Source organism: Triturus cristatus, chromosome 7 (assembly GCF_964204655.1).
Source record: "Triturus cristatus chromosome 7, aTriCri1.1, whole genome shotgun sequence".
Classification (NCBI taxonomy): Eukaryota; Metazoa; Chordata; class Amphibia; order Caudata; family Salamandridae; genus Triturus; species Triturus cristatus.
In genome coordinates, this window is record NC_140590.1 from 464241969 (window position 1) to 464264576 (window position 22608).

At 46.6% G+C, this 22608-nt stretch overlaps 1 protein-coding gene across 1 annotated transcript in view; it reads left to right on the forward strand.

Annotated features, from left to right (window-relative positions):
* TBCD (tubulin folding cofactor D) overlaps positions 1-22608 on the forward strand; it is a 2329415-nt gene that overhangs the window by 1355914 nt on the left and 950893 nt on the right. Inside the window, exon 23 of the mRNA XM_085616794.1 lies at positions 15070-15092. Within this exon, the coding sequence (XP_085472920.1) occupies positions 15070-15092 (23 nt within the window). The remainder of the gene's footprint in view (positions 1-15069; positions 15093-22608) is intronic.

Here is a 22608-nt window from a genome sequence, read left to right on the forward strand (position 1 = left end):
CGGTTAGGTTTATCTTGTGATAGCTGACACCACACTGCTCTGTTGAGAACTTGTTGAGCTTCGACACAACTTGCTCATTCGTAGCTCTTTGGTAGTGTGTTTTGTGACCGTGTTCTTGTGGATCGTAGTACCTAGTAGCTTTTGTTTGCACAAAGGTTTCGGCAGCGGAAGCGCAACCCTCTGATGCTTCTTAACTGCTCTTGCTAATGTGTATCTCTCCTTCACTATAAGTGGGATTCTTTCTTTAACTTCCTTCTAAGTCTGTTCCCAAATAATTTGATAAACACCTTGCTTGTGTACAAATTCCAGTTGATTCTTGTATGTCAGACTCGCAATGTTAATCCTGAAAGGAGAAGGTTTCTCCTAGCGGAAGTACTTGCAGTAGGTGAACAACTGAGCCTGTCTAGTCAGTCGCCTCTCCTTTGCTGGGTTCTGTCCTATTCTTTATTCTATAGTTAGTTTTCAGTTACATGGTTTGTTGTAACTTCAAATATTTAAAACGGAGGAAGGCCGGTGCGTACTGCACAGGCACACTTTCACTGGAGGATTTGTGAAATATTTCTAACGCAGCTGTACCACAGAAGCAAAGTAGGTACGAATCTGCAGTTTTATGGGAAACTGCTTGTGTGTAATGCACTATGGTACTCTGCTCTCGATCTTTTCATTATTTTTCTTTAAGATCCGGTTTCCTACCTTCCAATTCCAAAGTTCAGTGCATAATAACCTCACATATGCAAAGCAACAGCACATCCCTCGCTCTATTGAGTAAGGCATGAGCCATAGGATAATACCAGCGCAATGACTTGAATTTGTTTTTTACATGGTTGGATGGGACTAATGATTGGGGCAACTTAAGGATCCAAAGCGGTTTACTAGACTGGGTGTTTTCCAGGTACCACAAGATGTCCTCTAGGCAGTGCTGCAGCTGTATCTCTGTTCCCAGTGGTAATTCCGCTTTCTAAGTCCTTTAGACAGTGCTGACACCTGCTACTCTGGTCCCGTTGGAAATTCCTCATTCTAAGCCTTCCAGACAGTGCTGCTAACTGCTACTCTGGTCCCAGTTGTAATTCCTCATTCTAAGTCCTCTAGGCAGTGCTGCAGCTATCTTCCCAGCGGCAATTCCTTATTCAGAGTCCCCTAGACTTCGCTAGTAAAAAAACAGTATAATTCACAACACCAATAGCTCTAACTTTCAAAAATGCGAGTCCAATTGCATTACAAATGCTTTTTACTTCCTGGTACTCCTCTTCCGTCCAGAGATCCTGTGTTTCTTTTTCAGGTACGTAGACAGGCCTTGGTTCATGGCTTTGAGTGATGCAGAATGTTCTAACTTCTAGAGGCAATCAATAGAGATGTTTCCAGATGGGGGTGATGTGATCAGATTTCTGTGATACTTTAACAAGGAGGCAGTCGTGTAGAATGGCTCTGAAAGAGATAAGATTAGGCTTGGAGAGCACTGCGAGTAAGGTATTTTCACCGTCGAGAAGTGAATGGACCAGGACTTGAAGTCTTCAGGTGGGATGGATGGTTTGATTTTCTTCCTGTAGAGAGACTGGAATTAAGCAGTTTTGGTTAAATAGGAAATGTGTGTTGCCAGTGAATATGTTATGGTCGATTGTGACTCCTAAGGACAGGGAACCAGTGTTTGTGCGAAGCTTAGTTGATAAGTGTTTGAAGTCAGTGATGGTCTTGGGGATCTATGTTTTATGAATGAAGACTGAAGAATTCAGTTTTAGGAGGGTTGAGTTTAAGGGAGAGTGCATTCATCTAATGAACTTATTTTCCATTAATAATTTGAGCACGGGTTTGATACTTTGAGGTATAGTATAGTTAGTGTCACTTAGTTTTACTACACTGACCCACTCATTTCCCAATTGAGGCCTGACCCAGGATGAGGGGAAAAACCCCACCGTGGAATGTCAGTTTCAATAGTGTGGAGTTGGCAGTCGAAAGACCCGACTCTGCACCAGTCATCTGACTCTGACTCCTTCTCACAACTGGAACTAGTGCGCCCTGAATTTCTCAGGCCATCCTCGACCCTACAGCAGGCAGAAGCTTTCAATGAAGCAGATGGCAGCTTTTTTCAGATAAGGTGTCCCAGGGGCACCTTTGCTCCCCATAAATCCACTGGGGTCACAGTCCTGACTTCCACCGGTGGGTCCTGCCCCAGCGGCCACTTTTCACACTTGGCCCCAACATGGTCCTTCAGTCGATGCGCTTGGCAAGAGGTTGTGTTGTTTTCCAGTTTGGCATTGTGATCTATAAATGCGGGCTGCCTGTTGGGAAGATGCACTCATGCCATCTGGATATGGCGAACAAGATCTTGCCACCCTCCCTGGAGAGTTTCAAAATGCCTTTGCAAAAAGAGTCCATGATCGACATGATTAAGCTAAATACATTTTGTTGGCAGGGCTGTGCACCACAGAATGTTTAGGCTGTGCTATGGGCAGATGATTGGGCCACCGTCAACATGGCCATCAGCATAGCTCAGACCAGTAGGCCTTGCAGGTTGTCTGCCATGGTTACGCCATACCCTTTCTATCAACCCCATACACTTCCACTTGTTTGCACCCAGACCATGGCAGGACATGCCTCCATCCTTGCCCTAGAGGTTCAGTCATGCTGGACAAAGAGGCAATTCAGAGAATTACAGAGAAAGAGCGAGGCATTGGATGTTACTCCTGTTAATGTTTGGTGACGGACTCAGGCTGAGTTTCGACCTTTGGTTCTTGAAAATGTTCCTTCAGAATGACAAATTCAAAATGCTGACTATGGCCCAGGTGTTCTCCACCCTAGCCCCTGAGGATTTGACTTTGGACTTACTTGATGTGTACTTTGAAACACCCCATCCTTAAGTCTCAATAGCAGTTCCTCCATTTTGTGGTGGAGAAGGAACTCTTTCAATTCACTGGCCTACCCTTTAGCCTCACCTTAGCTCCCCGGTATGTTTACAGAGGTGTTGGTTGTGCCTTTATGTTCAAGTTGAGAGTGCACACATTTCCATACCTCGATGCCTGGCTATTGAAGGCAAGTTCATCACAGTCAGTAATGGGTCACCTGCATATGACAACCTGTCTTCTTTTTCCCATGGAGTTCGCCATCAAAGAGCCAAATTCCACTGTTTGCCAGTGCAGAAGATTCCATTTACTGGGGCTGTTCTGAACACAGTGACATGCAACGCCTTTCTACCTTGCATCAAATCTGGAACATGCATGACATGATCCGATGTTGTAGGCTCTGTCCTGTGTTCCAAACTGGACCGTTCTCAGGATTCTTGGAGTCTTAACCTTGTGTATTCTGCTGGTGCTTCATGCTCATTGGCACCTGGAGGCTCTGGTAGAACCTCCTCCTTCAGTGGCCTCAACCCTGGATGTGCCTCTCAGACAGCATCCTTGTGTTAGACCATGCAGCTCGGGACCTCCAATTGTAGATAAAGCATTTCAACATGACTTGCTGCAGGATGCTTCGACTCTGGGCTAGGGGGCCACCTGGTTGAGGTGGAGGCTAGAGGCCCCTGGTTTCTACTGGATCAGATGTACCAAACTAATCTTTTGTGGGTGTTTATCACCCGGCTGTCTCTCAAACCTTTCATCAAGGGCATGTCCTGATAGACAAAACAACAGCCATGTGGGACTGCAACAAACAGGGCAGTGTGGAGTCACTTTTGCAGTGCCAGAAAGCGTTGAAGCTATGGTCTTGACTGTATTACTTCTAAGGGTGTCCCTAAATGCCACAAACTTGGCCTGGCAATTGGCACCAGTGTGACACTCGAGACATGCCTTGATGAGATCTATAGGCTTCTCCGGGGATTTCCAAATCTTCTTTGATGGGCATGCCCTTCAATGACTATTGCCTCTTCGGCAGGCTCAGCCCTCTAGGGTTTTAAAGACAGCAGGGCCACAGCACACGCCGTGGCCTATCTGCTTGAACGTGGCAGTTTAGCCAGCAGTTTCACGCCCTTCAGTCAATATAGTAGGGGCTTTCAATGCAGCCAGCACCCATACTTGCAGCCAGCCCAGCAAACCCTACTGCGTTTTTGTACCTGAGGCTGCGGCAACCACACAGCGGAAACAGCGAATATTCCAATCTTCGGCCCTCCAGTTGCTGCAGCCCTAAAACCTCTTTAGTGTGTCCTATCTGAAAGAAACATGTTCATTATAGATTACTTACCTTAGAATTACCCCCAGGTGTCAGACTGGATCCGGAAAGCTTTTCTTCAGCAGTACCTCTGCGCGTTGGAAGGTGGTGTAGGTCGGCTCCACGTTCCTCGTTGGTGTCGTGTCGAGAAGATGACGTAGTGGCAGCTACTTAGACGCCGCCCTCGCACGCTGACATCAGTTCTTTCTTTTACTGCGCCAGCCAGCGCAGATCCTGGAAAAGCGGTACCTCCAGTCATTTTTTGACTGACTTTATCTCTACTTTTGTCAACTTCTATTTTCAGTCCATCGACTCCTGGTGCACGAGGGATGCTCGGCTTTAAGGCATGTGGTTCCTGTAACCGACTGATGTCGGTGACGGATCTGCACCGCTTGTGCCTGGAGCGCGACCACGACCACGACCGCAAGTCCTGCTCGATGGTGCCGAAAGCTTTGCCCGAAAGCTGCTTGAGCGCCGACAGTCGGCTCCGTGCCGTTCGAGGTCCTGGACGCGAGGGAGGTCGAGGGACCGGTCGCGGAGCCACCACCATTCGTCCGAGCCATCGAAGTCTTCGCCCTCTGGTCGGGTAAGTCGTAGCATAAGAAGTCAAAGAAGCATCATCGCTCTTTGAATTCTCCTCGTCGGTTGGCTGACCCGACGAGGGATGCGGGTGGTGCAGAGGCCAAAGAGTCTACTCCATGTTTCCCACCCTTCCCGGGACCCGAAGCGACTCCCGCCCAGCTTCGTACTTTCTATGAGGCGATGCATGCCATCTTTGGGCGGCCCGGACCTGCCGGCATGTCTTTGGGCCCCGTGGAACCAGTTGTGGGGCCTAGGCCTTCTCCGCCGATGGCTTCGATGCCACAGGCTCCCCTTGGATCCAGGCCTGGATCCGGATCAGCGCCGGTTGATGATCACACCTCCACCGGCGCCGCTTCCTCCGGCACCATTACCGCATTCGACACCGGTCAGCCCCACGGCCGGCATCGGCCCCGGCCTCCGTCCTGACGTGGACCTGGAGCCAGACCGGCATTGCCTGACGCCGAACCTGGCGCAGAGAAGGTTTTTTGTGCCCCTGTTCACTCCTGGGGTCCCTTTTCGCCTTGATTGGCACCCAGAGGATGATGAGGAGGACTGGGAGGGGTCAGGTAACCCTCTGACTGACCAGTTGGACAGTGAACAGTACTGGAGAGGGTACTGGGGGATGCCAGTGGTCTGGACACCTCCCCTGACCTTGGCATGTTGTCTCCTCCTACCGTGGCTATGGAGGAGGGAGCTTTGTACGCAGTAGTGTTGCGTAGGGCAGCCGAGGCTCTCAACCTCAAACTCCCTACTGTGGCTGTCAGGACTAACCTCCTAACAGAGGGGCTTCAGCCGGCAGCGAGCTCTTCTGAGCCTCTGCTTCCATTCAATGAGGCCCTTACTGATGTCCTTTTGGGCACCTGGTCCAGGCCCAACAGGGGGGCTCCCGTGGATAGGATGATTACCCGAAGCCACCGCCCGGCTCCGGGCGACCCCACTTTCCTTTTCCAACACCATACCCCTGAGAGCTTGGTGGTCCAAGCCTCTACTTCCAAAATCGCATTCCCCACCGCTCCACCTGAAAGGGGATCATCTTGGAAAGAAGATTTTCTCTTCCGCCAGCTTGGGACTGTGGTCGGTAAACACTTCATGTCTGTTGGGCCGTTATTCCCACTCTGTGTGGGACTCGGTTGCGCAGGTGCTGCACAAGTGTCCGGAGGAGGCCTGGACATTGCTCTCCCAGGCTATTGCCGCCAGGAGGGATGCGGCCAAGTTTACCATCCGTTGTGCACTTGATACTGTTCTCTCTCTGGGTTGAACGATTTCTACGTGAGTAGCTCTTAGACGTTACTCCTTGATGAGATCCACTGGCTTTTCTGGGGTTGTCCAGAATACCCTCATGGACATGACCATTGAAGGCTGTCACCTTTTCAGCGACAAAGCGGACAACGCTCTAGAGCGTTTCAAGGACTCTGGAGCTACGGCCAAGTCCTTGGGCCTCTCCAGCCGCCCCGCACAGTCCGCTTTTCACCCCTTTCGTGGCTACGGAAGGGGTGCCCCACTACGTCCCACCCAGAGCCACAGGCCACAGCAAGTAACCCAACCTTTGGACGTGGGAACAACTGTTGTGGTTCCGGGGGCCAGTGGGCGGGCCAGTCCACCAACCCCCCCCTTCTGCAGCAGCCTCTAAACCTTCCAAGTCCAACATTTCAGGCCCATCAAACACCAGTGGGCGGCAGGATTCGCCATCACCTCCCCCACTGGTGCACCATCACGTCGGACAGGTGGGTTTTGCAGATAGTCCGAAAGAGCTACTCCCTCCTCATCGAGGCTACCCCTCCAGCCATCCCACCGCAATACCACCGCATGTCAGAGGATCACCTGGCCCTTCTCCAGCAGGAGATTACGGCTCTCTTGGCCAAGGGAGCCATCGAGCGCGTTCCTGTCCCAAAAGTAGGTTGTGGTTGTTATTCCCACTACTTTCTGGTTCCCAAGAAAGACAATGACCTGCGTCCTATCTTGGATCTCAGGAATTTCAACCTCTTTCTCCGGACTAAGAAATTCAAGATGTTGACGCTTGCTCAGGTCTTGTCTGCCCTCGACCGCAAGACTGGATGGTAGCGATGGACTTGCAGGATGCTTTTTTCACATCCCCGTCCTTCCGGCCCACCGGCGTTACCTGCGGTTCGCGGTAGGCCACGAGCATTTTCAGTTTACCGTGCTCCCTTTTGCCAGTACCAGTGCCCCTCGGGTATTCACGAAAGGGATGTCGGTGGTCGCAGCTCATCTGCACAGATCAGGGGTTTCAGTCTTCCCCTATCTCGATGACTGGTTGTTGAAGGCAGGCTCGCCCCGGGCAGTCGTCTCCCTCCAGACTACAGCCGACCTACTGTATTCGCTGGGGTTCTCCATCAATGTGCACCCTCTCAGAAGCTCCTCTTCATCGGAGCGGTTCTGGACAAGATGCGGTTTCGGGTCTATCCTCCCGAACAGCAAGTCTGGGATATTCAGGCTATGATTCCGATCTTCCAGCCCCTATCCCGGGTTTCGGTCAGACTGACCCTGAGGCTGCTGGGCCTCATGGCCTCCTGCATCCTGCTGTTAGATGATGCCAGGTGACCTATGCGGGATCTGCTGTGGGACCTGAAGTTCCAGTGAGCTCAGCATCAGAGGAATCTGTCCGATTACGTTCAGATCTCGGAGGGCACTGCGCGACAACTGCAGTGGTGGCTCATGAACCAGGATTGGGTCAATGGCAGATCCCTCTCCATTCCCCAACCAGACCACACAGTGGTGGCGGACGCATCCCTTCTGGGATGGGGCGACCACATGGGAGAGGCAGAGATCAGAGGCCTCTGGTCTCTGGAAGTGTCCGGGCTCCATATCAATCTTCTGTAGCTACAGGTGATCCGTCTTGTACTGAAGGCATTCCTTCCCTCTGTCCGGGGAAGAGTAGTGCAGGTGTTCACGGACAACACCACCGCCATGTGGTACTGCATCAAACAGGGCGGAGTGGGGTTGTGGACCCTATGTCAGGAGGCCCTCCGCCTCTGGACATGGCTGGAACATCAGGGCATATCCCTGGTGGTTCAACACCTGGCGGGTTCCCTGAACGCCAGGGCCGACGAACTCAGCCACAGGTGCATGATGGATCACGAATGGCGTCTTCACTCAGAGGTGGTGCAAGGTCTCTTTCAACAGTGGGGAGAGCCTTGGTTAGATCTGTTCGCCACCGAAGAGAACGCGCAATGTCAGCAAAGGAAGCCGGTCCTAGGATGCTTGTTTCCAGTCCAGGGAGGACCTGGCTTGGCAGTTCGGGCTGGACTATTCCCATGAGGCACAGGGTCAAGACTGATTTGCATATGGCTGGGTTCAAACTGGAACGGCATGGTGAGCAAAAAAATGATGGATTTAGGCCCAGATCTCTGTACTAGGGTGAATGTATGACATTGTTCTGCATTCTGTCCATCAACTGTTGTTTTTTGGAATTTCCAAGCCGGCACTAGCTCGGCAATGATTTTCGTCGCGAGCGGAGTTGCAGTCTGTTGTACGGCTTTCCGCCTATACCATTTCTGCCTAGAGTGCTGAAGAAGATCAGGCGCGACCGGGCCCAAGTCATCCCGGTGGCGCCGGATTGGGCACGAAGAGTCTGGTATCCTGAGCTGCTCAATATGGCCATCGATCCTCCGACCCGTCTCCCTTTTCGGGAGGATCTTCTGTCACAGCAGCAGGGGACGGTCCTCCAACCGAACCTGTCCAGCCTCCACCTCCTTGCGTGGAGATTGAGCGTCGGCAGTTGACGTCATTCGACCTGCCTCCAGAAGTCTGCAATGTAATCTAGGCAGCCAGGCGTCCCTCCACTAAAACGGTATACACCTTTCTGTGGAACAAATTTATGGCATGGTGCACAGCAAAGGCTGTGGATCCCCTTTCTGCCCCTCTTTCTGAGGTTCTCTTGTTCCTTCTTTCTTTGGCCCAGCAGGGCTCTGCTCTGGGCACTATCAAGGGCTATCTCTCAGCCATCTCTGCTTTTCTTCGGCTTCCAGATCAGCCTTCCCTTTTCAAGTCCATGGTTGTAAATCGTTTCTTGAAAGACATAACTCATCTCTTTCCTCCTATTCCCTTCGTTATACCCCTGTGGGACTTGAACCTGGTTTTAGCTTATTTAATGTGCGCTCCCTTTGAGCCGCTTCACAACTGTCCTTTGAGGCTTTTAACTCTCAAAACTGCATTCCTGGTGGCCATCACCCCTGCCAGACGAGTGAGTGAGCTCCAGGCGCTTTCTTCTAAGCCTCCTTTTCTATCTGTGCATCCGGATAAAGTTGTCCTCAGGACTTGTCCATCGTTCTTGCCCAAGGTTGTCACTGCCTTTCGTATCGGGCAGACCATCACTTTGCCCTCCTTCTTTCCACATCCTTCGAAGGAGGAAGAGAGGCTGCACTGTCTGGACCCAAAACGGGCGATTTCCTTTTATCTGGATCGCACCAAACAGTTCCGCGTGGATGACCAGCTCTTTGTTGGGTACCGCAGCGCCAAGAAAGGTCGGGCCGTACACAAGCGGACTATCTCTCGATGGGTCATCTTGTGTATCAAAACATGCTATTCGCTCGCAAAGAAGGAGCCTCCAGTGGGGCTGCGCACCCATTCCACCAGTGCGACGGCAGCCACTACTGCTCTGGGACGAGGCGTTCCTCTGAATGACATCTGTCAGGCAGCTACGTGGGTATCGCTGCACACGTTCACCAAGCACTACTGCCTGGACAGTCAAGTCCGGAGAGACGGCTTCTTTGGCCGGTTTGTTCTCCAGGACTTCCTGGTGTGATCTTGGTTCGCAGACCCACCTCCGGGATTGGTATTGCTGGGGTATCTATTCTAAGGTAAGGAATCTATAACTAACATGTTTCTTTCAGATGAACAAGTTGCTTTCCTTTGGTAATGATATATCTGTGAGAAACATTAGTTAGTTATAGATTCCTTGCTGCCCCACCCATTCTCCCCATTCTGCGAACTGATTTCTAGGGTTAAGGTTATCCTTTCAGGGCCCTAGTTTTGTGCACCATGGTCAGTGTCTTGCATGGCTCTGCGTTTCCGGCACGGAAAGTCGTGTACAGAACTGACAGCGCGTGAGGGCGGCATCCAAGTAGCTGTTGTGACGTCATCCCAGCGACACAACGCCAACGACGAACGCAGAGCCGACCGACGACACCTTCCGACGCGCAGGGGTACTGCTGACGAACTTTCCGGATCCAGTCTGACGCCTGTGGGTAATTCTAAGGTAAGTAATCTATAACTAACTAATGTTACTTAGAGATATATTGTTACCAAAGGTAAGTAACTTGTTCTTTAAGCACACAGCCAGATAGTCACAGGTAGGGACTGGTATTTTTCTCAAAGGGTGGCACGCAATCACTTCAGACAAGTGGGGCCTTGCAAATTGTCTGGGACTGTTATGCTTCCCCATTTATTTCCACCCCTCTGCACCTTTCACCACCCTCAGGGCAGCTGAAGGAGGACCATCTGTCCATCGTACAGCAGGATGTACAGGCTCTTCTGGCCAAAGGAGCCATAAATAGGATGCCAGCATCAGAAGTGATAGTTCCCCTTTGGCTTCACTAGTGCTCCTTGGGCATTTAAGAAAGTGATGGTAATGGCTGTGGTAGCAGTGCATCTTCAGAGGTCAGGGGTTCCAGTCTTCCCTTACCTATCTGCTGAAGGTGGGCTAGCCCCTGTCACGGAGTTGCATTTTAGGCCCGGTAGAAAAAAATTTCATGCTCGCGTTTTTAAATGACCTTCTTTTCTTAAACACAATGACATTTGACATACATTCGTTTGCGTACCTGTGCAGGATAATATTCTTCGAACTAAGCTTTGCTTACATCTCCACTTCGTAGGCACACTGTCAAATACCTTGAACATTCTGTACAAGGGCTAAGTTCATTAAGCAAAATGTTATTTGTTATTAGCCGTTCGGCGACAGAACTATCACAATAGAATAAACAATAGCGGCCTGACTGGTGCTTCGGCATAGCAACATGGATGATGTTTATTATATAAATGACATCACCCCTTTGTTTAGACAGAGGAGCATTTCGCTGGCACTGAGAGGTCACCCCCATGCCGGAATTCCAGCCCAGCTAATTCCTGTTTACCGCTTGCGAGGGATGCTGCCCAGCTCCCCACCAAACTGGGCAGCCTGATGACACCCACAGGTAATGGGGAGTTAGATCGCCCTACAGTGATTTGGCAGATTCACCCCTTCCCTAGGCATACTAGGGTATGAAGCACTAGGTAGGAGTACAATATTTTGCAGGACCTGTATGCAAGCATATATTCTCTGTAATCAGCAAAATGGTTGAACTGTTTATTTCACAAGTCTAGTAATGCTAATCACATTATTCTGTTTTCTTCTATTGATTATTGAAGCACACGTATTTCACTCAAGATCACAATGCTTCAATAAATATTGAAACTGCTTGTTGTGTATTTCTTGTGCATCTTTTTTGGGTTTACATGAGTAACCAAGCGAAAGGGTTCTAGATCTGTTACCACAAATTCCTTTGGGAGTCAGAGTTGTCATGTTCCGAGGTTGCACAATCCTTTTGTTACCTTGTCAGGTTAGGAGTACAGATGGCCAACATATCCTGAGGGTGTGTTCAGAATCAGTCGTGCACAGTTCTGACGTTTATGTTGTTAAATAAATTCACAGTTTTACTTGGGAAAGAATAAGCCGTACGACATCCCAGGCAGTTTGCACCCACCTCCAGACAACGGCAAACCTCTTAACATCATTGGGGTTCATTATCAACATTCCATAGTTGCACCAGACTCCTTCTCAAACTCTCCACTTCATTGGAGCTATTCTAAACACACTGCAGTTCGGTGCCTTCCCCCTGGAATAGAGAGTCCGGGGCATTTGGGATATGATCCCGATGTATCAGACTATGTTCTGAATCTCAGTGAGGATGACCGAGGGCTGTTGTGGCTTCTGGCCTAATGCATCCTGCTGGTAACGTATGTCAGGTTGCATATATTTGGTGTGCAGTGTGATCTAAAGTCCCAATTTTGAACTGCATCAGGAAAATCTTCTGACTATATCCAGATTTTGGAGGCAACTCCAAAAGATCTGCAGTGGTGACTGCTGGGCCATGATTGGTCAGCGGCAAACAACTCTCCCTACCCCACCCAGAGTTAACCATAGTGACCAGTGCATTGTTTCTGAGTTGGGAAGGCCATTTGGGAGAGTTGGAGATTCCAGATTTCTGCTCTCTGGCAGAGGTTCGACTTCACATCAACCTCCTAGAGTTGCAGGCTTGGCACTGGCAGCCTTACTGCCATCTGTCGGAATTCTGATGCAGGCACTCCTGGACAGCATCACCGCTAGGTGGGACTCAAACAAGCAGTGCGGGGTGGGTCATAGACCCCGTTTCAGAAGGTGTTACACCTCTGGGAGTGCCTGGAGCACCAGGCAATTTTCCTGGTGGAACACTTTAAATTCCAGGACAAACTCAGTGGCCCACGTCTAGTGGTTCATGAATGGCAGTTACTTCTGGAAGTGTCACAAAGTCTCTCCTCAGAATAAGGAGGACCATGGCTCGATCTGTTTGCCACCACAGAGTACACGAAATGTCAGCCTTTTTGCACATTGGAGTTCCAAAGATGGCTCTCTCTCTGTGATGCATTCCTCCTAGAGTGAAGCCCAGGACTTCTGTACACCTTTCCAGTGCTACCTCTCGGGCCCCGTGTTTTGAAGAAGATCAGGACTAATCAGGTATCAGTCATCCTAGTGGCACCAGATTGGGCAAGGAGAGTGTAGTACCCGCAGCTCCTAGCCATGAGCATCTGTCTTCTGTTCAGTCTGCCTCTTCGTGAGGATCTTCTGTTGTAGCAGCAGGATGGGATCCTGCACCTGGGCCTACCTGGTCTTTCTCTCCATGCTTGGGGATAGGCTGCAGTTGACTTCATTCGACTCGAAGTAGTTAATGTCATTTTGAAAGCTAAGCATCTCTTCACGAAATCAGTATACGTCTGCCCATGTGACAAGTTTTGGTGTGGTGCTGTACTAAGTGTATTTACTCACTTCAATTCAAACTATCTGAAGATTACCCCTTTTGTGCGATCTGTAGCTCAGGAAGGATAAACTTTGGGTGTAGCTAAAAGTTTACGCTTTTTTGCAGTTGCCGGACCAGCTTTCTATATTTAAATCACCTGTTGTGATGCTTTTTTGATTGGACTGCAACTTTGTTTCCATTCACACCCTTCATCACCCCCCAGCGGGACCTGAATCTAGCTCTTACATTCCTCATGTGTACCATGAAAAAGACCATTTCTCGCTGGATTGTTTAAAACCTAATACACACTGGCTGGGAAACAGCCCTTAGAAGGTTTGCAGGCTCACTCCACCAGTGTCGAGGCTGCCACTACTGCGTTGGCATGTGCAGTGCTTGTTTTGGACATTTACCTGGCTGCTACATGGGCTGCTTTTCAGAAATGGACCGTAGCCAGATGTATTGTGCTTTGCATAACATTTTCTATGCCTTTACCAAGAGGGAGACTCTTGAGTGTCTCGGATGTCATTTTACCAGCGATACAGCCACCACTACAGCCTTGGCCATGGGCTGGATATATGCCAGGGGTCCATACCTTCAACAGGCATTACTGTGTTGACTCTCGGGCCTGCAGGGTGGGTCATTTTGCCCAACTGCAGGATTTCCTGGTGTGTTGTCTACTCTTCAAACTTTTTTAATTTTGGGAGCTACTGCTTTGGAATCTATGCTTTGTAGTCTATTCAAAAGGTGAAGAATCTGTGGTTGGAACTCTAAATCATCCACCTTTGTTAACGTTATTTCTGGTAGATACTCTTAATCAAAGATTCCTCACCAGCCCATCCTCCCACCCATTCTGTGGAGTGCCCTTCTAGGTATTAATAAGGTGCCTAGTTAGATTTTGCATGTCTTAGTTCACAGAATGCTCTGTTGCAAAATGACGTCTGTACGGAATGGGTGGTGCCTATATTCGGTTCTGCATTGTTACTTACAGGGCAGGACAAGGTTGTTGCGGAGACTGATGGTGGCACCTACCAGTGTGCAGAAACAGTTGCTTGAATAATTTTCCTGATCGAGCCTTGCCCCTGTGGAAATGCAAAAAGTGAGGAATCTGCAGTTTGGTAGATTATCCTGTATAAATAGCACTACCGAAGTTAAGTAGCTTGTAACCTCATAAAACATTCAGTTTTAAGAGGTTATTGCCAGGGTCAATAAAAGTATGTGATTCTGCAGCTTCAACTCTTTCCCCATAATTATGGTTTTCCACATAATCCATCTGCTGCTGCATATCTGCAGAGTTTAATAATAAAAATATGTTTCCATCTCAAACTGATTAAAATTTACAAAAAATGTAGCAACATGTAATCGCACACAGTGGAAGGAACGTCGCAAAGTTTCAATGGTCATCTTTTTGTTGTTTATTTCTGTGTTTGATTGTTAAGCTGGTAATAATGAGTCGAAATATTTGCCCAGATAGTATTACCACTTGTAAATACGGTAATACTATAAACAAATGTGTCACACTATTCTGCATAGTTTGCCTTTTCTTGCCGCATAACTTAGTCAACCCTGTAGCATAATTTGGTGCTCCACTACCGCATAATTCCAGTGGCCCTGGTTATTCTATCAACTGATGGCACTTAACACTGTGCAAATGTCACCCTTGAAGTTTTTCATCACGGTCTCATCTTGTAAGCGTTTGTCGCTAATAATCAAGCGTTTTAGCACCAGCACAGCAGCTTTTCATGTATTCACTAGGTGCTTTGTAATTTAGGTAACAAACTTAAATGTCTATTCAAATCTCAGGTATTCCATTCATTTGTTGTTGTCCTGACAACGCGTTGTTCTAAATCTAAAATTGGCGTCTTAAACTATCATTCGCTTTGGCCAGAAAAGCTAAATTGGCCGTATTCCGCCTGCCCAGGGGATCGATTTCAGGATTAATGGTTAACATTGCATACTTAAAATCACTCAAAACCATACAGCGCATCCTAAAATCAGTGATTTGGGGCCTTAGCGTGTCAGGGCACTTCTTCACCTTACCTAGTGAGGTGTATATCTAGCAGAGAAGAGGAGGGTCCTTTGAATATTTAGGCGATGCAGGCGGTAATTAATTTACGGTTGCTGTGTACTTGACATCAGTAGAAAGAGATTATTGTTGTTTCCCAGCAATTTTAATGGAGAACAGAAGATATTGTAGTGTTGCTGACGTGATTCTCTCAGAAATATAGAACACTGGAACTTGTCAACTTGTTTTTCAATGTGAAATGAATTTGAAAGTTACTGTAAAAAAAATGAATCTGAAACGATGTAACTGATTTAGCCTGTATTCAAGTCATCATATCCTTCTTCTCTGTTTTCATTTCAGCTCTTCAAAAGGCAACTGTACAGGTATAGTTTGAATCCAAGATTAAAACATCTCTTTTTTTGTACTGAATAAATTAAGTTCAATTATATCCAGTCAGGGAAACATATGTGCAATGTTTGTTACGTTCATATGAGCGCCTTGGAACGCGAAATATGACAAAGACCTTTAGGATAAACCTCTGGACTTGGGGTACTTCCTATACAGTGATGCTTAGTAGTCCCAGGAGCCTGTGGCAACAATGGTCTTCAGCACCCCACAGTGCTTCTATGCTACATCTGCCACCTTGATAATGCCTATTTGTAGCCTTGTCGAATCATAACTAGTTTTATTGTGCTCCTGCAAACTTGATTGAGATGCAAGTTATGAATCCAGCGGCTGTTGCCAACTACGGAGAGTAGTGGGGCGGGCAAATCAATGGTGGGTACACGCACTTGGAAAATTACATTAACTAAATTGCCGGCATGTATTAAATTATCATTTTAAAGTTAAAATGTTATCTTTAAAACGGCAATGTAATGTATGTCAGCGATTTACTGTACATTAGCACAAGACATAAAATAAATATTTAAAAAAGGAAATAAAATAGTCACTTACCTTACTGCACGTCCTCACTCCTTCCCGGTTTTCTTCACTCCTTAAGCGCAGGCCCCAGCTAACTCCCCTAACCAATCCTTGGGTTGCTCTCATGCTGTTAACCAGAATGAGACAAGTGCCAGGATTGGATGAAGCGGCTCTCATAGGGCTCCTGAGGGCACTGGAGGATTGTGCTTTAAAGTGCGCATGTCTGGCTAGTGGTCGTAAGACAGCCGGCCAAAGAGACAAACGCACTTTAAACTTAAGTGCCCAGCCCACCACTCCTCTCTGCCGCCCTAATGGAGGAGCCTCTCCAGAGATCTATCCCGATGCTCAACTTTATTTGCCAACACATGATGCAGACCAAGTAGACTGTGGTTACCTTCTTCTCTCAGCCACTTGGTAGTTTCATGGTTATAGGACTTACTTGTCACTCATTGGCGAGAGTGCAGCATGTTGTGAGTGATCGACAGCCAGGACTTCAGATTCCAGCTGTTTTGGGATCTGCGGCACCCGGCGTGCCTTGCTTGAATGCTCAGACAGAAAGAGGCAGAGAAAATCTAATCTGTCATTTAGAGATGTCACCCACCTCTCGCATCACTTGCCTCGTTAAGAGGATGCGGAAAGTTAGTTTTCTTGTGGCGGTTGTACCACAGCGAAAACCCTTCCAGTGGGCCGGCCGCCAGCGGATATGTTTCCAGAAGGCCTGCCCTATTACCTCCTGGGAGTGCAGCTCCATCGAGGGGCAACCCTTCTCTTGTGTATTTATTGTGGTCGGCCCGGCCACGGAGCTGCACCACTGTGAGACCTGAACGGGTCCACTGCTGCTTACTTGGCAGCTGACTTGTGGAGCAGGAGGGGCTTTGAACTGGCAGGAGTGATCCCTTTGGACATTGTTTCCGCATTTTTTGTTAACTTTGTCAAAGGTTTTGAAGGCAGGCGACCCACATGGGTTTCATATTGACTACCAGCCCCCGAATGCACCTTTGTCACTCACCTGAGCGTCATTGTGAATACTAATAAAAATTGAAAAGAGACTACACTGGAGTCTTCCGCTTTGCCTTCACTTAACTTGAGCTGTCCTGGAAGAAGGACGTTGGCCCGAAACGCGTCGACAGTTGAATCAAGGGATTCTCTCCGTGTGGATCGTCTTGTGCCATATATATATATATATATATATATATATATATATATATATATTCCAATCGAAAGCACTCCCAATTGAAAACACCACTCGCAACGTGATTTTCTCCATCATTTATTGGCAGGCTACAGAGTAACTGACGCGGCAGTTTCAGCAGTTCATGCGCCTCTCTTTGGCCATACGCGTTTCAGGTAACTTCTCCCTTGTTCACTGGCTAGGCTTCATGGAGACCAGGTGGGCAACAGTGACACCGCATTTGCAGCGTGATTTTCAAGCCTTCCATAGTGGGCGTGTCTTTTCAGGCATTGTGGTACTTGTAGTGTTTGTAAAATACCCCACCAACTCGCTCCTGTAAGTATCTCTTACCCGGTTGGGTCTGCCTTCTGTGCCGTGTAGCGACTCTGTTGTTCGTAGTCCACCAACAGGTCACGTTGCTCCTAGGCACCTTAATTCGCAGTGCTGCGGACTCGCTCAGTCGGCGATGGGGTGTTTTCGCGACCTGGAGTCGGCCGCTATACATTCCAATCGAAAGCACTCCCAATTGAAAACACCACTCGCAACGTGATTTTCTCCATCATTTATTGGCAGGCTACAGAGTAACTGACGCGGCAGTTTCAGCAGTTCATGCGCCTCTCTTTGGCCATACGCGTTTCAGGTAACTTCTCCCTTGTTCACTGGCTAGGCTTCATGGAGACCAGGTGGGCAACAGTGACACCGCATTTGCAGCGTGATTTTCAAGCCTTCCATAGTGGGCGTGTCTTTTCAGGCATTGTGGTACTTGTAGTGTTTGTAAAATACCCCACCAACTCGCTCCTGTAAGTATCTCTTACCCGGTTGGGTCTGCCTTCTGTGCCGTGTAGCGACTCTGTTGTTCGTAGTCCACCAACAGGTCACGTTGCTCCTAGGCACCTTAATTCGCAGTGCTGCGGACTCGCTCAGTCGGCGATGGGGTGTTTTCGCGACCTGGAGTCGGCCGCTATACATTCCAATCGAAAGCACTCCCAATTGAAAACACCACTCGCAACGTGATTTTCTCCATCATTTATTGGCAGGCTACAGAGTAACTGACGCGGCAGTTTCAGCAGTTCAGCGTGATTTTCAAGCCTTCCATGTATAGCGGCCGACTCCAGGTCGCGAAAACACCCCATCGCCGACTGAGCGAGTCCGCAGCACTGCGAATTAAGGTGCCTAGGAGCAACGTGACCTGTTGGTGGACTACGAACAACAGAGTCGCTACACGGCACAGAAGGCAGACCCAACCGGGTAAGAGATACTTACAGGAGCGAGTTGGTGGGGTATTTTACAAACACTACAAGTACCACAATGCCTGAAAAGACACGCCCACTATGGAAGGCTTGAAAATCACGCTGCAAATGCGGTGTCACTGTTGCCCACCTGGTCTCCATGAAGCCTAGCCAGTGAACAAGGGAGAAGTTACCTGAAACGCGTATGGCCAAAGAGAGGCGCATGAACTGCTGAAACTGCCGCGTCAGTTACTCTGTAGCCTGCCAATAAATGATGGAGAAAATCACGTTGCGAGTGGTGTTTTCAATTGGGAGTGCTTTCGATTGGAATGTATAGCGGCCGACTCCAGGTCGCGAAAACACCCCATCGCCGACTGAGCGAGTCCGCAGCACTGCGAATTAAGGTGCCTAGGAGCAACGTGACCTGTTGGTGGACTACGAACAACAGAGTCGCTACACGGCACAGAAGGCAGACCCAACCGGGTAAGAGATACTTACAGGAGCGAGTTGGTGGGGTATTTTACAAACACTACAAGTACCACAATGCCTGAAAAGACACGCCCACTATGGAAGGCTTGAAAATCACGCTGCAAATGCGGTGTCACTGTTGCCCACCTGGTCTCCATGAAGCCTAGCCAGTGAACAAGGGAGAAGTTACCTGAAACGCGTATGGCCAAAGAGAGGCGCATGAACTGCTGAAACTGCCGCGTCAGTTACTCTGTAGCCTGCCAATAAATGATGGAGAAAATCACGTTGCGAGTGGTGTTTTCAATTGGGAGTGCTTTCGATTGGAATATATATATATATATATATATATATATATATATATATATATATATATATATATATGCGTTCCTGGCTTGCTCCTTATCAGCAAAGAAAACAGGTACAGACCACAGCGTGCATTTTCAGTGCAGGTTTATTGCATCCTTATTCAGCTCAAATCGTACAGCAAGTGCCCGGCATGACGCGTTTCGACAGCAGAACGCTGTCTTGATCACATGACGCCCCTTGGGCCAATCCTCATTAAATACGTTTTTTGGATGTTTAAAAAAAACTGGCAAAACATTTTTTCCTCATTCAAATGAAATAGAAGAAATACTATGATATGTACGAAATATACTGACATAGTGAAACATGTAACAATAATTGATTTATAAATAATGCAAATGCTTCATGAAAAAAATGTCAACTTATTATATCATGGTTGTAATTACCACATAAATGACCAGTTTTAGAATAAAAGCTGAAGAATAAATCATTTTTCTTAAAAAAGAGAAAACAATGTCGTAGAGATGCTGCCACATTTCTATGTACTATGCATAAATGCATAGAATTAACTAGCTAGCATAAAGTGCAAAGGGTGTTTTAAAGTGCAAACCATAGCCAATCATCATAGAATGAAATAAGTTAAATATCAAACTGTAGACAATGACTAAAGATAAAAGACATAAAGTGCAAGTGCATCAGGCTAAAAGTGCAAATACTTCGCTAAAGTGCATATCATTCATAATCATACAGTAAATAGAATGACATAATTGTATGATGATTATGTAAGAATGTCAAGATAAAGTGCCAGTGCATCAATATAGCTTGACGATAATAAAATACATAATGACATAGTGAGAACAATAAAAAGAGAATGGAGAATGGATTTGGGAAAGATAAAAGACATACTAAAATTGCTCATGTAGCTACCCCCAAACCTTGCCCAGTAAAAGCCAAGTAAAACCACAGGTAAAATCCGGAGAATCCCGATAAAACCAGTAGTAAAACCAAGCTAAAACCAGACACAATCCGGGAATAAAAAACATGAAGCAACACTAGAGAATACAAATACAGGCCAAAACCTCAATGAGTAGCAGGCTGTAGGAGAACAATCAGATTTCACATCTAAATATTAAAATTCATAAAAAGTTGTGTAAATCCTTTCCTGTGTTTAAACCATTAGGTATTTTGGTATCAAGTGTCAGTATGTAGTAAGACTCCAACTGCCTGAGCTTTTTCTCCCTATTGCCACCCCTTAATGACCTAGGTACAGAGTCTATTACATAATAACTCAAATCTTTGAGGTCATTTTTGTGAACATATTTGAAATGTCTGGCCACTGGGTAGCTGGGATCTGAGTTCACAATGGCTCGTAAGTGCTGTAATATACGATTATACACTTGCAGTTTGGTGCTGCCTACGTATTTTAATTTGCATGAACATTCCAGCACGTAGACAGCATACTCTGTCCGGCAGGTTAGCAGAGTTTTGATTTTCAGAGGGTTAGACTCAAATGCTGTAGTGACTGTGTTGGTATTTTTCCCAAACTTACATGCTCGGCATGAGCTGCATTTAAAAAAATCCTGTTCTCTTGCTGAGCCAGTTAGAAGAAATAACTACTTCAGGACTAGTTCTCACTAGTGCATCTCTCATGGAGGGTGCACGTCTAAATGTGAGAACAGGTAACTCAGGCACCAGTTGAGACAAAGTCAAGTCAGTTTTGATAATGGGCCAGTTCTTGTAAATTATTTTCCTAAACTGTTTGTCCTGACAGCTAAATGTAGTAATGAGTCTAACCTTATTATCGCTACTGATAAGTTCAGGGTTGGTTTTAACTGGAGTGTTGACATTCAAACTGACAGGTACTTCAACATTAAGTATCTGACCATTGGCTTTGTCCATAGCTATAGTTAGATCTTTGGCTTTATAACCTCGTCTCATGAATCTTAGAAATGCTTCTTTTTGACAGAGCGTGCGATCATTTACAGAATTACAAATACGTTTTATTCTCAGAAATTCCCCGTAGGGGATACTTCTTATCAGATGGTTGGGGTGCAAACTGCTAGCGTGAAGTACAGCATTGCCTGCAGTACTTTTCCTATGTAATTTGGTGTGGATTGTATTTTGTTTGATATATATTTCCACATCCAAAAACTGCACAGATTCATTGCTAATAGTTGCAGAAAAATTCAAATTCAAGTTGTTTATGTTGATCTCATTGACAAAACGACTAGCAGACTCCATTGACCCCTCCCATACAACACAAACATCATCAATGAAACGCCACCAATGTTTAACATGAGTGTTCTACAGCATTCCGTGGGTGGTTTTGAGGACGCGCTCCTCCCACCAGCCAACGTGGAGACACGCGTAGCTGGGAGAGAAGCACGCCCCCATCGCCACCCCACGCAATTGCTGATACACTTCTTTGTTGAATAAAAAATAGTTATTATGCAGGCACATTTCAATCATTTTCACCAACATTGCGTTGTGTTGATAGAATTCAATGTTACGCTTGGATAAAAAATATTGGACTGCTGTTATTCCATCCGAATGATGTATGCTCGTATATAGGGAACATATATCCATGACAATCAGTACATACTCTTGTTTCCATTTGATTCCTTGGATTTTAGATAAAAAATGGCCAGTGTCACGTATATATGAAGGTAGAGATTCAACATATTCATGTAAGAAAAAATCCACATATTTGGACATAGGTTCTAGAAGTCCCTTCTGGGCCAAGATGATAGGTCTCCCAGGTACTGGTGTGACATTCTTATGCACCTTGGGGATGAAGTATAGCAGAGGTGTAATAGGGTAGTCATTCTTGAGGAAATCAAATTCATTTTTGCTCAAGAGTCCTGTTCTTTTCCATTGATGTAGCTCTTTAAAAGTTGATTCTTTAATGTTCTTAAGATCATTGAATGTTGCTTTTCTGTAACATTTATCATCATTCAGATGTTTGTTGGCTTCTTGCATATATAGTTCTCGAGGCCAGAGAACTATATTACCCCCTTTGTCTGATTTATTAATTATGATATTTACGTTAGACTGTAGTTTACGCATGAGATTGGAGTATTGAATATCCATGTATTTTCTTTGTTTGTTTTTGCGTAAAACGGATTTGTTGAGTTGCTTCAAGTCCTCTATTACACAGTCATTAAAGATATCGATAGCATCTTTCGGCATCATTGGAATAAATACAGACGCTGGACGAAAAGGGGTTAAACTATATATATATATATATATATATATATATAATATATATAATATATATTATATATATATATATCCAGGAAATCACCAAACTACCCGTCCGGCAGTAGCAGGCATCCACAGCACCCCAATCAGGACTCGAAGCAGATTTAAATTCTTTTATGATTTATTCCATCACCAAGGTAGGAGATACAAACGGTCTACGCGTTTCGGCGATGTGCCTTCGACTGGACCATAGAGTTTTCTTCGTCTAGAATGTCTTTTTTAAAGTGATAGGTGCAATTTTAAGTCCATTTTCCGTTTTTACATTTTTATATAGATTTTTTTACATGAAAAACTTTATTCAACATTCACTGTTGTATTAAGACGTATCGCTATCACACTCCACATCATTATTGGCTAAATCAATAATCATAATTGTAAAGTACTCAAAATAATTCATGAGAAAGAGGCTGTATGTATTTTATATTATATAAAGTGCATAAGTGTCTGTGCAAAAATTCGCATAATCTCAAAAGTTTGAGAAGGAAATAGTTTCCATATTTCAACTAGTTGATGGTCTTATGGCGATAAATTTTCATTTCTGGATCT